This window comes from Glycine max, chromosome 13, assembly GCF_000004515.6.
Source record: "Glycine max cultivar Williams 82 chromosome 13, Glycine_max_v4.0, whole genome shotgun sequence".
Lineage (NCBI taxonomy): Eukaryota > Viridiplantae > Streptophyta > Magnoliopsida > Fabales > Fabaceae > Glycine > Glycine max.
Genome location: NC_038249.2, coordinates 24461009 through 24477694, shown reverse-complemented (window position 1 = coordinate 24477694; position 16686 = coordinate 24461009). Strand labels below are relative to the sequence as shown.

The following is a 16686-nucleotide window of genomic DNA, read 5'->3' as shown; positions in this document are numbered from 1 at the left end:
TTTGAAGTTGCTTTTATTTTTAAAAGTGTACATTTCACGAAAAGTAAAAAAAATATAGTTTATGGATAAAATTAAGAATCTTGTAATAAGTTTTATTCCGAATTTAATTTTTAGATAAAAAAGTTTAAACATAAATCATTTTATTTTAAACTTATTGTAAAATGTAATTTTACTGAATTAAAATAATTTAAAATTATGTCTAAGAACACTCAAATACACTTTCTTTTTTTCTTGGACTTTAATCGACTATTTTATCAATTTGATATGGGGCAAATCTAAGGAGGGACATCTAAAAAAAATGCTAATAAATTGCATTTAAGAGTGATTTGTGAATCTTGTTAGTTGAATTATTTTGTATATTTCTATAGTTTTATTCATTTTTAAAGTTTTTATAATTTAAACCTTTTTTTTAATTATATATTAATACTTCCATTTTTTTAATTAAATCTACTGTGTTTTCTCTTGTTAAATTATAAAATTACCAACAAGTGGTTGACTTAAATGAAATTGAGCTGGGGTCTCTTAATGCCTTGGATTTGAGGATTGTAGATGGGAAAAATGTAGTTACAATAAAAGTGGTGAGCCACCAATAGCATGGTTACCTTAAAAAGAACTATAAAATTAAAATCATAAACTGGAACATTGTTGCATAATAGGGTTGAATTTTGCAACCCTTGTTATCTTTAAATCAACTCCATGTCAACGAAAATCGATTCGGTGCAGTTGCTTTTCTATGTATTCACACATTTGTAGTAATTGGAGGAAGATCCTATAATTGATAAGGCAGCTTCCGTAAAGTTCAATCTACCAATACACAGTACGAGTTGTCCGATTTTTGTACATAATTTTGAGTTACTAATGGGTACGAGAAAAATTGAGTGCAGAGAATCCGGATCTGTGTTCAACCTAACCACACTGAAATTAAAAATTAAACTATGAAGAAACTGGATTACGATATTAAAATCATGAGCTTCACATATAAATGATTTATATAATGGAGCATCAAGTGTTTATTTAATATTGCATATCTTCGTAAACAAAATATTCATAATCCAAAAAAAGAAAGTAGTCATAAACTCATTTAAAAGACTAATGCATAGTATCCAAAACCAGAAAAATAAACTTATTCTAATTAACCTTCAGATACATGGATTTGTGTTTTTCTTGAACCCAAAGGTCACAATAGTATTATTGAACTTGAAATGCAATTGTCGGGAAGCTTGTTCATTTGAGTTTTATATTGATATTTGAACTTCGTATGTCATGTTCTTTTCCTTTCTTTATAAATCCCGTTGGTTAGTTCATATAAACATCTTTCTATAAATTCCCATATAAATTCAAAACATAGCAAGCTACCAGTGCCATGATTATAGTTACGACTGTTATCCTTTTGAGTTAATTCTTTTATAACTAGTTTGATCTTGTAACAATCTAAGTTACATGGGATCTTTTTTGAACAATGGTTCATTACATTTTTAAAATAATATTTTCTTTATTAAATTTAAACTTATATTATTTTACATATTTTTAACTATTTTAATTTAAGTTTATCGTATAACTCACTGTTGTTATACTAATACTACTTTGTTTCTATTTATAAGATATAACTTTTTAAAAGTTGTTTTTTCCTTTCTATAAAACTTACTCCATATTTTCTTATGCATTAATTATTTTTAGACTAACACACCTCTAATTAAATATGAGAGAAGTTATATTGGGATGTATTTAAAAGAGAAAAATATTAACGATAATTATATTTTAAAAAAGTATATAAATTTGTGACAAATTTATTAATATCAATTAAATTAATTATTTTTTCTTAATCTTAATTAATTGGATTTTATAAACAGTTAACAAAAGTAAAAATACACTACTAGTAAACAAATAAAATGATTATTTTTTTGCATTTATTTTAAAAGCCGCAACTGCTATTGCATCACATTGCAGTATGAATGTTTGGTTTGGTCAGTTGAAATATATGATTGTTATTGATTCAAACCAGCTTTGCCTTTAATGCTATCACCTTTGCAATTGCAATATGCACCGAGTCCATTAATCTCTATATTCACCCTTGATTTCGTCTCACTCCCGAGTCACGGTTATTCTGCCTCGCCCTATAACTACTCCTCAGCTGCATAAGTAGTTAATGATCGAGTTGAAAGTCAAGCTAATGTTATGATCAATTTCAGAGAATTTGTGATAGAAATCAAGTCAAATAACGGGGCTCATTAACCAGTTATCATTCCTTTTAATTAATTTAAGGGTAACTTCAATAACTTTTCTAGCAGTTTTTACAATAATAAATGGCAAAATACGGTTCGGAAAAACATAATAAATGTGTGCGGAAAATAGAAACGTCCAGTCAACGAAAGACGAGGAACATGATTAAGAAAAAAATTGTTATTTTTTTAATTGAAAAAAAATAACAATAATAATCACAATAAAATTAATTTCATTCAAAGAAAAAAAAGGATCATTTTCAAATTATATCATCATGATAGTGCTAGTAGCATACTTTAACACCCATTTTCTAATATACTATTTTGAGATTAACATGAGTCTCACTAGTTTGAATATGGGACTATATTAAATAAAAAATGAGACCCGGAGTGAGAATGAGATGCACGTGAACTTCACTCAATAAAAATTAATGAATGAAAATAAAGTGTAAGAGCTTGCGTTTTATGAAAATTGTGTTGATGTTATTTCTCTATAATATCCATATTTGCATAATTCAACACACGTTCCAAATATTAAAGCAAAGCTGTCCCCAGACAACGCATGCAGTTGAGAGGAAGGTGTATGACTTGGCTTTGAGCTTGACATCATCAATGATCAGTCTCTGGTGATGTTGGTTAAGGTTCTCAATGTCATCAAAATTTGAGACATAAAAAGAAGAGAGAAAAAAAAAATGCTTACAATGCAATGCAATTGTAAACTTTGATGCCACTATATATTCTCTCCTTTGAGTGGAGGATTTTATTCCACACATGACATGAATAAAAACCATTAAACAAATCCATGTTTCATTTGGAAAGCTTTCGAATGCTTCATTAACAAATAAGGCATTATCTGAATTTTGTGTAGTAGGTAATCTTCCGATTACTTTTGTTGACACCTGATACGGTTACAGTCTAAGTCATGTAACTCAAGTGGGGGGAACAATTAAGCAAAGTAGTTTCACAATAGAATGAGACTGTTCCATGACCCATGTTTCGGTTTAGTTCACTGATTAGGACAAATCAAGAGATTGGAATTAAAATTCATGGTATAGAAGTCAAATACTGAATTCAAGGTAGCTTTTAAGGGGGACTTGACAGCATGGATTTTCTGGTTAAATTTCTCTTACTCTATTTCTTTTCTTCTCTTCTCTCCCCTTTTTCTAGCTTATGGTATTTATCTTTCTACTTCTATTATTTATCCACATAATTGAACTTGAATGTAATGTTTTTCATTGATACGTTTCCCGTAACTGAACCTTAAAATTTTGCATGGATATGAAAACAGACGAAGTAGATGAAGGCAGTTTTTGTGGCTCTACATACACGGACCTCACATATATATTTCATTTCACATTCTTTCTTCATTAGTTTCATCTTTTTATGTCAGAACAAATGAAGTCAAGTTGACCATTAAGTCCAAGGAGCGACGACTTTGAATCCTCCCCAAGCTTTTACAAGTGTTAAATTCACAGGTTTTACCTGTACTTTCATGAAAAAACTAACAAAAAGATTACTGTACGATATAGGACTACTTTTCTGTCACATGATTTCTGGGAAAGATTGAACTGAAAACTAGCTACAATATTTTGTGGTTAAGCACGTAGTTATCAAATCTTTTCCTGTGGTTAATAGCCTGTGTATGTATGTATGTATATATATATATATATATATATATATATATATATATATATATATATATAGAGAGAGAGAGAGAGAGAGAGAGAGAGAGATATTCTCTTCGTCTGCTTGAAGAGAGAAGCTAAAAAGTTGAACTAGCAAACTATGGTTTCTGATAGATCAAAATCTGTGAGGTTTGCCAGTTTTTCCCATTGACATTGAGTAGCAAACTTGTACATAATTAGAATTTAGTGTAATTTATGCTAATGAATCCATTAACTTGTAATGTTATAGGACATGTGCCAATTTATGTGATTCAAATTTTGTATGACTTGGCTATTTTCATCACCCTTTTTTTTTCATTTGGTTTTGGTGTTGAAATTCAGTTGTGTATATGTGCATCCAGATTCCAAGATGAAGCTGAGACAAATAAGTTAATGTACAACAAAGAAAGTCACTTGCCAATGGTGTCCTTTGATGAAGTGAGCGATAAACAGAAGGGTGGGAAGGATGCAATAGGCAAGTCCTCTGATGGAAGAGAACTTTCAAGGGTCTTTTCTGAGGATTATGATGCAGCAGAGATTTTGGTATTGGATCCTAGGGGACATAGAGTAAATACATGGAACAAAATCTTCTTAGCAGCTTGTTTGCTTTCGTTATTTGTGGATCCCCTATTCTTTTACTTACCAGTGGCTAAGAAAGACAAGTGCATTGATATGTCAACTGGTCTTGAAGTGTTCCTCACCATAATCCGGTCATTGATTGATGCATTTTACATTATTCAGATTTATTTTCGGTTTCAAACTGCTTATATTGCTCCTTCCTCTCGTGTTTCTGGTAGAGGAGAGCTTATCATAGACTCTTCAAAAATTGCATCAAAGTACATGCGAAGAGATTTCTGGCTTGATGTAATGGCTGCTCAACCACTTCCACAGGTATGTTCCTGACATAAAATTCGCATTCATTTCTTCTATGATCCGAAAATTTCCGAATATTTGTTTGTGAAGAAGCAAAGGAGATGAGTTGATTCTTATAAAATTGATGACAATTCCAAAACTTAGCTAATTTAAGCTTTAGCATTATCCAATAGGATTGCTTAACTATTGAACACTATTAGCACATCTTAATGTTCTAAATGGGCTTAGTCAACTCTAGGTGTAAATTAATACTGACCACAATAAAAGTATTATTACCTCGTGCATTATTGCTACCCCTATATTTTGATAATTTTTCTCAATTTGATACAGCGAAATCAGGGTCTACTTAACAGTTGATTTGCAATTTTATACTTCTGAATGTAGATAATGAGACTAAGAAGACTTCTTAATGCAGTGATTGTTTTTCCTTTCATTTTTATTGTTCATTTACACCAGCCTTTTGCTCACATTCTGCTAAATAGGTGAAACTTGAAAGAGAAGGATAAAGACTACAAAGTATTTGTTTGGTTGAATGATGTGAAAACATATTTGGACAAATTGTAGGCTTCTTAAGGTTATATTTTTTCATAAAACACTTTCACTTCTCCCACTCAACTTGTGCTATGATAAAACAAAAATATACTAATATACTAAAAGTATCTACTTGGTTGTGCCATTGGCTGCATTTCTCAGGTTCATTTGCTGAACTAAATTGATGTTACAGCTCTAAATGCTATTGTGTCTCACTTGTGTACATCCTGTTTTGTTTCTTCTGCGGTAGGATAACAATTTTTGTAATTCATATACGTGTTAGGTATTGATTTGGGCAGTAATTCCATATCTAAAAGGGTCTCAAATGATTGCTTCAAGGCATGTTTTACGCCTTGTTTCCATTTTCCAGTACCTCTTGAGGTTGTATCTTATTTATCCTCTATCATCTGAAATCGTCAAGGCAAATGGGGTAATGATGGAAAAAGCATGGGCTGGGGCAGCATACAATCTGATGCTTTATATGCTAGCTAGTCATGTAAGTTACTTTTCTCCAAGTAATTCTGTGCATAAGAACTTATGATGAACTTTGTGCTATACCTTTCAAATTTGGAATATTATACATTGTTAACAGTGGGATAAATTAAACCCACAAACACACGCAGCGGAATAAATAAAAAGAGAGAGAAGAACTTTTTATTTTTTACCACACTAACTCACACACTCACTGGAGGAAGAGAGAAATAAAACTAAATTTCATTCACTCATAATTTACTTAATTGATCATTCATATTCCTAATGTGGCACACGGAGGTGCTTTTATAAGTAGATTATAATAATAAAACATCATAAACTTGGTGTCTAAGATAAACTAATGTCGGTGGCACTAGCTGTACTTCTTAAAGTCTATGCTAATGATGGTGCAAAAAATGAAAACGGTGCCTCCATTCAGATTTCATAGGCGGTGCAGTAATTTTTTATGAGCAGCTTTGAATTCAACATTTCAAAGCTTCTCCAATCTTCAACATATGCAGCTTGTAAAACCTCCTGTTTGATTTAATTTTTTTTAATCGACATATATCAAGAGGCTAAAATATAATTTAGGTTACTTATTTGATTTTTATTTTGGAGTCTCTTAAAGTGTATATTAGATTAAAATATCATTCCGTCAATTTTTGACATTAACATGTTAAGTTGATAAACACTTATATGATGTGTGACATCTCTTCTGGTCTAATAATTAGTATCAAGTTGATCAAATTAATATGATAAATTGCTAAAATGATCACTTTAAAAGATCAAAGTGAAACTTTTAAAACTTTATTGATCAGATAAAAACATTTAAAACTTGACTGACTAAGTGAAAACCAAATATTAAGACAAGCGACCACCAAAATTACATTTTAGAATGATATGTTTTTCCAATCTTTTTTGTATTTTTCATTTATGAATTTAATGCATATAAATGTAAAACAGTTTTATAAGGTCATTCAATCACACATTATTGTTTGAATTACTTTAAAATAATTATTTAAAAGTGAATAACCTAATCATACATGATTGTGAAAAACATTTTATATAATTAATCTATAACCTTTTTTCTCTTCATTTATTTTATCTTTTTTGTTGCTTTGATTCAGTTATTAACTTTCCCTCTATTTTAAAAAAGGTTTTAGGATCCTCTTGGTACCTGTTATCAATTGAACGCCAAAATGAATGTTGGAAGAAAGCTTGTACACTGCAGTACCCACACTGCCAGTATCGTTATCTTGATTGTCAAAGCATGGGTGACCCAGATAGGATTGTTTGGTTAAGATCAAGCAATCTCTCACGTCTATGTGATCAGAACAGTGATTTCTTTCAATTTGGCATTTTTGTTGATGCTCTCAATTTGGAAGTTACAGCTTCACAATTCTTCAACAAATACTGCTACTGTCTATGGTGGGGACTAAGGAATCTAAGGTAACTTAACTTTTTGATGTAAAAATTGAATAATTTATCAAATAACAACTTAGTTGCATGGCAATAAACATAATTCAGAGTATAATCTGATAGACCCGATGCTTACAGCACCTTCAAACTAGAAACCAAAATTGAGTCTTGATTGATGAAGACAAAGGGGAAAGAGAGTGAATAAGAGATCTAATCATGTAACTGAATAGAAAGATCACACACACCGACCATAGAGACAACTGTTTCACCTTTTATATAGCCAACACAGGTACAACTTATTTTGAAGGTGAGAAACACTTCACTCTTCCTGTTCAGCAAGTAGATCCATACCTTTCTTGAGTAATCATCTATAAAGGACACAAAATATGAGCTACCCCCTAGAAAGACTTTCTCAAAAGGGCCACACACATCAATATAGACCAAATTCAAAAATGTTGAAGACTTAGTTGGTATTTCAGTACTATAAGACTTCCCTGGTTGTTTGGATTCACAACAGCTGTCACACTTTACTAGGTTGTTGTATATTAGCCATTCCTGTAACAATTTTATTATTACTCATCATTCGAAGCCTTTTAAATTTCAGGTGACCATACCTCTTGTGCCATAGCCAGCTTTTAGAGTCTTCAATGATTGAGAGACATTTTTGATCTTGCTGAACCTGGATTTCAATCTTAAAGGTCCTATTGCTTGATACGGGTGCCTTGATAATCATCCTACCCTTTTGATAAAAAATCTTCATGTAGTGGTCCTCAAGCGTTGTCTTGTATCCCTTCTGGAGCAGCTGTCCCAAACTCAAAAGTTGTTGTGCATGGTAGGTACATAAAGGACTTCATTGATCAAGGACCTTTTACCATTTTTTCTGTGGATCAACACCCTCCCAAGACATTCTGCCTTGACTGTGCTGTTATCTGCAAACCTGACATTTTTTTTTACAGAATCATCCAGATCAATCAGCCAGTCTTTCCTCCCAGTCATGTGATTTGAGCGCCTTGTATCTAGGTACCATTCATTGTTGGTAGCCTTGCCTGAATCATTTGTCACCATCAAAAGAACTTGATCATCCTTTAAGTCACTCTCCTGAACCAGTTGTGCTTGATCATCTCTTGTCTTTTGTGTCTTCATGGCTTTGCACTAAGTTGCAAAATGACCCCATTCTCTGCAATACCAACATTGAATATGTTTTCTTCTGGAGTTACCACTCTTACCGCTATATTCAAAGCCCTTCTGCCTTACTTGTGACCCACTATCATCATGATTGGTTTCATCAGCACTTGAATCTTCAGTGCCATCCTTTCTTGTTCCTTTCGATTTATGGCTTTTTGGTTTAACCTTCCTTTTACTACTGCTTGAGCCATTTTTGTATCTCCTTCCACTCTGAGTAAGTAAGGTCTGTTCAGATGACCTATCTATTTCCCTCTCTTTGATTCTTTTCTTGTGTGCTTTAAGAGAGCATTGAAGCTCATCCAATTTCATTTCTGTAAAATCCTTAGATTCTTCTATTGCAGCGACCACATAATCAAATCTTGAACTCAAGGTTCTTAAAACCTTTACCACAAGATCTTGATCCTTCAAGATTTCACCACAAGCCATCATCTGATTTGACAGACTCTGCACACAATTTAGGTATTCAGCTATACCTTCTTTCTCATTCATCTGTAGTAGCTCGAATTGTCGTTTCAAGGTTTGCATCTTGACTCTTTTCAACCTATTTGACCCAGCGTAGACCTTTGCAAGAATGTCCCAAGCTTGCTTAGTTGATGTAGCTGAGGCAATCTTGGCAAAGTTTTGAGGATCCACACACTGGTGAATAAGGAAGAGAGCCTTACAATCCATTTTCTTGGATTCTCTGAACATAATTTTTTGTTCTTCCCCTGCATCTTTCTCCAATTCTTAAAGTCCTATCATAACAGACTCAAGAGCATCCTGCATTCTAAAGATGACTTTCATTTGAATGCACCATGCATCATAGTTCTTCTCATCAAGGATTGATAGATGCGTTGGAAGCCCGTTCCCATTCATCTCTACAACAATGAAGCTTTGAGGATCCCACATAGGAACCAAACAAGACTCTCCCAAGATTATTGGAACCATAAGCTCTTGATACCACTAATAGACCCGATGCTTACAGCATCCTCAAACTAGAAACCAAAATTGAGTCTTGAATGATGAAGACAAAGGAGGAAAAGAGCGAATAAGAGATCTAATCATGTAATTGAACAGAAAGATCACACACACCGACCATAGAGACAACTGTTTCACCTTTTATACAGCCAACATAGGGACTCTGCACTAGTTCTACAAAACTAACTTGCAGATTGGTCCTTCTAACTGAAAAATAACATAAACAACAAACTAACTAACTTTAGATACAACTTATCAAGGGCTGAATTGATATTTTTAACTAACTCCAAGCTTCAACATAATCATCACTTCATTGAAGATTAGAAATACTATTAATTATTGTAGAACTTCACTTAACCATATTTTAGTGAATGCCTTTTAAAAAAACATATTTTAATGAATGATAAGTTGATTTTTTTATAAAAAAAATTAAACAGAAAAATTCTTTTTATTTTTTGGTTTTGTTTACTTTAATCAAGACCTTCATGTGTTTAAATAAAATATTATGTTTTTTGCGTCTTAACACTCCATTCCTTCTTAATCCTCAACTTATTTTTAGTCCACACTAGAGTTTGTGAATCTTGATATTCAAACCAATACTATGCCAAATTTGCAGCTCTGTGGGACAGAATCTCTTAACAGGTACACGTGTTGCGGAGATCAATTTTGCCATGATTATTGCAGTTCTTGGATTGGTGCTTTTTGCATTGCTTATAGGCAATATGCAAGTAAGTCTAGCTGTTACCAGTCTTCTAATGTGCTACAAGTCTCGGGACTTGATAATTATTTGCAAAAGTAAACTCATTGTCTGCTGGTATGATAGTAATCTTTAAACATCAGGTTTATTTATAGCATTTTCCTTTTGTCTTACAAGGATTATCTAGAGTTTAATGTAAAATTTCTGAACCTTATAAGGCAGGCCTTCTGTTCACTGAGTAGTACATATTGTCATAATTTATAATGAATTGATCATCCATATAATAACTATTCGGCTTATAATGATCTTGTTTAAATTTTTCATAGATTGTTGATTTTTTGTTGCCAAAATCTTATTGAAGTACTAACTAGGACCTTGATCCAAGCTTGATAGCCCACTTTAAGTAGGGGATAAAGCATGCACCATGAATATGTGGTGATAACTAAATAAGATCATAACTCTGATCCTCGTATCTTGTATTTTCATCATTTTCATATAACTGAAGTTCTTATCTAATTAACAGACCTACCTGCAATCCACCACTACACGGCTAGAAGAATGGAGAATACGAAGGACAGATACAGAAAGATGGATGCATCACAGGCAGCTCCCCCGTTACCTGAAGCAAAACGTACGACGTCATGAACAATTCAGATGGGTTGCTACTAGGGGAGTTGATGAGGAAACTATTCTCAGAGACCTTCCCATAGATCTAAGACGTGACATCAAACGCCACCTTTGCCTCAATCTAGTCCGACAAGTAAATCTTTGTTTTCTTTTCTACACATGCTTTCATTGACACAGTTTTGTGAAGAAGAAAACTTTGATGTAATTTCTTAGATGCTGTTAGTATTGTTCCCCAATCAGAATTGGAGTTTTACCTTGATAATCTATGTTGATCTTTAATACAAACATTTATTATGCAAATTAACAATGTAAAACTCTAATTCTGATTGAAGAACAACATACTAAGAAGCTACATCTAATTTCCTCCTTCCGTGAATTATGAAAATTATAAATAGGTGGTTCATGAAATAATATCTAAGCTTCTATGGCTTAGTGATCTAGATTTTGACCCATGCCCCCTATTCATCTAATAAAAAGTTGAATTTCAGCACAATGTTAGTGGGACATTATCCATGCTACAAGTCCAAAGGGCACTTGCATGAAGTGGCCCGATGGATATGTACCATAAAAAGTATTCATGTATCTTCATCTAATAACTTAAGTTTTAGCAATTGTTGGTTCAAGGCAACAAGAGTTTTACCTTGTTAACATGTTTCTTGGGAAACAAGAAACTAAGAATGAACTACTTATTGGCCCATGGCAGGTACCACTATTTGATCACATGGATGAAAGGATGCTAGATGCAATATGTGAAAGGCTGAAACCTTCTCTTTTCACTCCAGGCGCTTGTGTGGTTCGCGAAGGTGACCTTGTGAATGAGATGCTTTTCATTGTTCGAGGACGCCTAGATTCTTGCACCACCAATGGTGGCAGAACAGGTTTCTTCAACACCTGCAGACTTGGCTCCGGTGACTTCTGTGGTGAAGAGCTCTTGCCATGGACCTTGGACCCTCGTCCAACGGTTGTCCTTCCTTCGTCAACTCGCACGGTGAAATCCATCACTGAAGTGGAAGCCTTTGCACTCATTGCAGGGGACTTGAAGTTTGTGGCTGCACAATTCAGAAGGCTGCACAGCAAACAACTAAGGCACACTTTTAGGTTCCACTCCCATCAGTGGAGGACTTGGGCTGCATGCTTCATACAAGCAGCATGGTTCAGGTATAAGAGAACAAAGGAGACAAGTGAGCTCAAGAAAAAGGAGAATCTGATGATGGCCTTTGTTCTTGGAACCGGCAGTGAACATTTCTCTGCACCTCTGCAGTCCCCAAAGGGCACAATGTATGCTGCAAAACTAGCATCCAGCCCAAGGAAAGGTAGGAGCTTGAGATATGGGCCTGAACTAGACATTCTTGGTTCATTGAGGAAGCCCCTTGAACCAGACTTTACTGATGATGATGACAGTTGAAAGCATTGAAAAAGTGGTTCATTTGGAGAGGGGATGCAAATCAGTGTGTATGATAGGACTATTAGATGAGTATGTGGTGTTCATGTTAATTGTAGTAAACTTTGTAACTGTGAAGGAGTCCTCATCTTTTAGACTAGGACAAAGGATAGAAATAAAGTAGATATGAGGCAAAAAATTTGTATGAATAACACGATTTGACTGCTGCCACAATGTCCTTAACTCAAGTGGCACCAGGTTCCTTTGTACATGATTCCAGACTATAATTCTAGTCTGCTCTCTTTGTAGTTTAGTTGGGAATACTCTTTGTCTTCTCACAAGAGTAATATGCCTTTTTTGTTATATAAATAAATATGTTTATGAATATTGGTCTATGTATGACAAGTATTATTTGAGACAAGACCGTTCGAACTAAGAATATTTACAATCTGGTGAGTTAGTTTTCACGTCAAGGTTTTTTTTCCAATGCATTTGACCCAAGTGCTTGCTAAAAAAAATCAAAATATATAACCTAAAATAACTACTCCTTGCTAAATAGGTTACATGAAGATTGTAACTTTTACTTCGATATACTATAAGCCTCCAATTTTATGGAATAGAAGATTCTTTATGGAGATAAAATAATTACTTGTTATGGGTGGAAAAGATGTCATACTGTTGCACTGCTATAGTGCTATGTCTATACTTGTTTATGTTTAGTGAAATAATTTTGAGTTTTGGACTGCATTAGCTGCTAATGATTGAACACATAATAGTGCTTTTTGTGAACAATGTAAATCTTAAGGATTTCTTAGATTAACAATTATATGAAACCAATAGGATCTTGAAATATATAATTCTCACAAATAATAAATAAACAGTGTGTAACTTTCTCATAATAAGACTTCTCTTCAACGCACTTTGATTTCTTAGAAGAGGAAAGAAACAAAATTTTACTTTCTTTTGACTATTCTTTCTATCTCTCTAAGTTCATGATAATTAGGGGTTAGAGATAACACTTTCGGTCAAGAAGAGAATCTTGTTTCACATTAATGGATATTAACTCATTTATAACCATTATCATCAAGTACCAGTTATCTCTATAAATTTCTCTCATTTAACCCAATTATAAATTAATCCTTAATTATTAATTATTAGTTCCTACATAAGTTGCATGTCTTTCACATCATGTATTAATTTTAACAAACATGATATCAGGCGAAGAAATTTGAGCATATCAACATCTAATCGTGTAATGGGGCTGGCCCAAGATTATAGTAGTTGCCCAACTTAGTGGCATGATCCATGTTTGGGAATTGCTTGGGGCACCCAACATTTTTGCTGGGGTACCCAGCAAATTTCCTAAATGCCTTATGGTATTTTTGGTTATAAATAATAGTAGGATTTTTTTATTTCTGCAGCGTCATTTTTTTTCTGTAAGTCAGTGTATGTTGCTTCTGTTAAGGGCCGTTTGGGAGTGTATTTGTTCTCCGATGGTGTACGTGCGTTGGTGAAGAGTATAGGGTGAATTTTGGTCGGTTTTCGTTGCTGGAGAAGAAGAGGTACACGAAAAACTTACGGATTCTTTTTGTTTTTAATTGTTAAATTAATTATTAATAATTTAGTTTATTTATGTTTTTAGTAATTTTTGTAATATTAGATTTATATGACATTTTAATGAAAAAGTCCTGTAAAATATTTATTGTGTACACAGTTATATTCGTGTGAATTGAATTTGAATTTGTTGTTATTGAATTTGTTAAATGGTTTATTAAGATGGATGAAGACCAATGGATGTATAATAGTATCATGTCTGAAGAAGTTGAAATGAATGTCGAAAATGAGGAAGATGGTGGCGTTAAAGTTCATTGCTCTGATGCCTTTAATACTTCTGAGGTATTTGTGCAATTTGTTGTTGTTGGTACAGTAATTATATTACATAGATGTTTACTCACGACAAATCTGATTTGAATTGTGTTGTAGTTGTTTGGTAGCCGTGATGAAGTTTTACAATGGGCTCGATCGTTGGCTGAAGACATTGGATTTGTTGCTGTTATAATGAGGTCTGATACCAATACCGGTGTTCGAGGAAGAACCTCATTTCTATTGATAGTTTGTGAAAGGAGTGGGCAGTATAGGCCTAAGAAACATAATTTGGTAAAAGCATGCACTGACAGTAGAAAATGTGGATGCCCATTTAATTTGCTCTATATCCTAAGAAGGAAATGGATGCTGTCAATCTCATGTTAAATTATAACATGACAAGGTTATATTTAAATTTGATCTCTCTATATAAATTAAATAAATAAGAAAAAATTAGTATTTATTAAAAAATGAAAACTTTTAATATAACTTATCATCATATACATGAGAGGATCATGGAGCATTCCTGAGATATTTCTTAATAGTTCTTATAATCCCCTTCTCTATTCGTGCTTGGGCATATTTTAAGTGGCAGAGGGGTAGTACATGGGTAAAAAGCCCAATGTTTAGCCATATTCAACAGCATGTGACTTGCTCCTAAAAATGTCACTATGATGAAAATTTCAGAAAGAGTTAAGGGGGTCCCAAAGAATATTGAGACAAGAAGTTCGACAAGCCACAAACACTGAAATCACCAATTCAAGGAAATCAGCATATTTATTGACCAACATTACTTAACGTTTAATGGACGACACAGAATATTCCAATCTCATTTACCAAATCAAAAACTATTGGTTCAGTTTCTTTTGAAGAAATAATCTTGTCAGTTCTCGTCAACATCTCTAGAGAATTTTTTTAAAAAATGATTATAATTTCTTTGAAAATAAAGTAATTCTCAAACATGTTATAAAACACATATTTTCAAAGAAAAAAATAAAAACAAAAGTCCTTTTCATCTTTATATCCCATTTAACAGTCAACAAGTCCACTTGGCATGCTGTTTTTCTGTTCACCACTCCTTTTTTTTTTAAGTATACTTTTCAACTATTTTACTAATGTCATTGACTCATTGCTATAGCTGGAAAGTTTTTATTTTGTCAATGAAGGCTTAAAGGTACTAGTTAAAGAAAAAACAATAAGTATATAGTACTAAACAAAAAATAATGACTACATCAATAATTTAAATTTGTTATTTAATATTTTCATTTCTTTTAACAAGTGTCCCAATAGAGGGAAAATTCAATTCTTATTTCTTTAAATATTAACTCAATTGAAGCATACCTAATTCCGAGTTCCTATGAGTGCTTATCATGCAAATTTGTGCATATCAAAGTGGCCACAGCCGTAAGTTTTGAATAAATAGATTAAAGGTAAATGATTAGAGAGTGCATGTTAGAGACAAGTACATCCTATCTAACTTCCTAACATCATATACCCTTGGAATTTTGTCTTGCAAGCCAAGCCAAATTAAACACACAAAAGAAGAAGAAAAAATTCTAAACAACCAAAACTCAAAGTTTAAGCTTTCTTCTCGCCAATCGATGCAGCAAAATTATTCATTCACTATTATGTCTAGCATGGTCAAGCCATGCTTTGATATCATAATGCTTGCATGCCTGCCTTAATGACTTTATCCATTCAACATTTTAAAAATAAAACTCATGCATCTCTATCGATCAATACTAATGTAGTATGATTGATACCATCGCGATTGTACTGCCCTGGTAGTATTATATTAAGCTTGCCAATTAGTAAGCGATTAAATTAAGAGTTGGAAATAGAGAAAAATTATTTGCAAGAAACATCAAACGTGTTGATATTAATATAAGAAAGCTAGAGAAAACAAAAATTAATGAAAGTTCCGGAAAACAGACTGAGAGTGTCAGTTCTATGCGTCAGGTTGTTTCAAAAATACGTGACAAATAGTTTCCAAGGAAGCCATGTCAGCTTCATTTCATGTTTAAATGCTAATTACCCCTTTGCTTTTTGTCTTTTCCTCCGAAATGATATATTTTTCTCATGCATATATACGTGATCTTCACACCCTTTTTTTTTCATGTGGCGAAATCAAAATATAAATGATATATGATCTACAATTGTATATTTAATACGATACATGTCTTATACAACGATACAATTATTCTAAAATATATATAAGATGCAATATGTGAAAAATACATATTTTTTTTATACTACAAATATTTTTTACTAAGACAATTTCATTCAAGTCAGATAAAATTATTATAAATAATAAAGTTCTTCTCCCATAAGATACATATCTAAATATGTATAAAAATTCATCAAATATAATAATTATATAATTTTAATTATGAAAATTCAAATTAAAAACAAACTTATTGGATATTATCAAAAGCAAAATCAAAATTATAAATCTTTATGATTATAACTCACTTCCTATTGTCTAATATAGTTCTCGGAATAAAATAGTTAATTTCAGCGTGGTTTGCCTACAAAAACACACGAATGATTTTAGTTGTGATTAGTTATTAATTTGATTTATTTTGTAACAAATGTCTACAACTTCTTCTGCCCACACAGGTTAGCCTTGTATGAATCTACATGCCTCCTTTTGAAAGAACCATTGCAACTCCTAATGATATATATATATATTGTTCAAAGCTCTAAGAAAAGATGTTATTTAGTCCTAAACTTCGAATGTCGCATGGTTATTGAAAAATACAAATAAAAGAAGAGAAGGACACAATATAATTGGTTATG

General features: G+C 32.6%; 2 protein-coding genes across 2 annotated transcripts; both read left to right on the top strand.

Annotated features, from left to right (window-relative positions):
- The first annotated feature begins 3923 nt into the window (after positions 1-3923).
- On the top strand, positions 3924-12409 carry LOC100804375 (protein CNGC15a). Its single transcript, XM_003541365.4, has 7 exons — positions 3924-4033; positions 4246-4774; positions 5571-5783; positions 6915-7207; positions 9936-10047; positions 10540-10776; positions 11347-12409. Exons 1-7 carry the CDS (start codon positions 4005-4007, stop codon positions 12046-12048), a joined length of 2115 nt encoding a protein of 704 aa, XP_003541413.1. The 5' UTR covers positions 3924-4004; the 3' UTR covers positions 12049-12409.
- Positions 12410-13800: 1391 nt separating this feature from the next.
- Positions 13801-14274, top strand: LOC121173274 (uncharacterized). The gene is made up of 2 exons (XM_041007930.1): positions 13801-13920; positions 14008-14274. The coding sequence occupies exons 1-2, from the start codon at positions 13801-13803 to the stop codon at positions 14272-14274; spliced, it is 387 nt and encodes a 128-aa protein (XP_040863864.1).
- The last annotated feature ends 2412 nt before the right edge of the window (positions 14275-16686 follow it).

What these genes read in the sequence shown, in the direction of transcription:
- LOC121173274 (XM_041007930.1), top strand. Translation starts at nt 13,801, where the DNA reads ATGGATGAAGACCAATGGATGTATAATAGTATCATGTCTGAAGAAGTT. An exon ending in ATGCCTTTAATACTTCTGAG is followed by an intron (nt 13,921 to 14,007) that starts GTATTTGTGCAA and finishes ATTGTGTTGTAG; the next exon opens with TTGTTTGGTAGCCGTGATGA.
- LOC100804375 (XM_003541365.4), top strand. Translation starts at nt 4,005, where the DNA reads ATGGTTTCTGATAGATCAAAATCTGTGAG. An exon ending in GATAGATCAAAATCTGTGAG is followed by an intron (nt 4,034 to 4,245) that starts GTTTGCCAGTTT and finishes ATGTGCATCCAG; the next exon opens with ATTCCAAGATGAAGCTGAGA. An exon ending in TGGGGACTAAGGAATCTAAG is followed by an intron (nt 7,208 to 9,935) that starts GTAACTTAACTT and finishes CCAAATTTGCAG; the next exon opens with CTCTGTGGGACAGAATCTCT.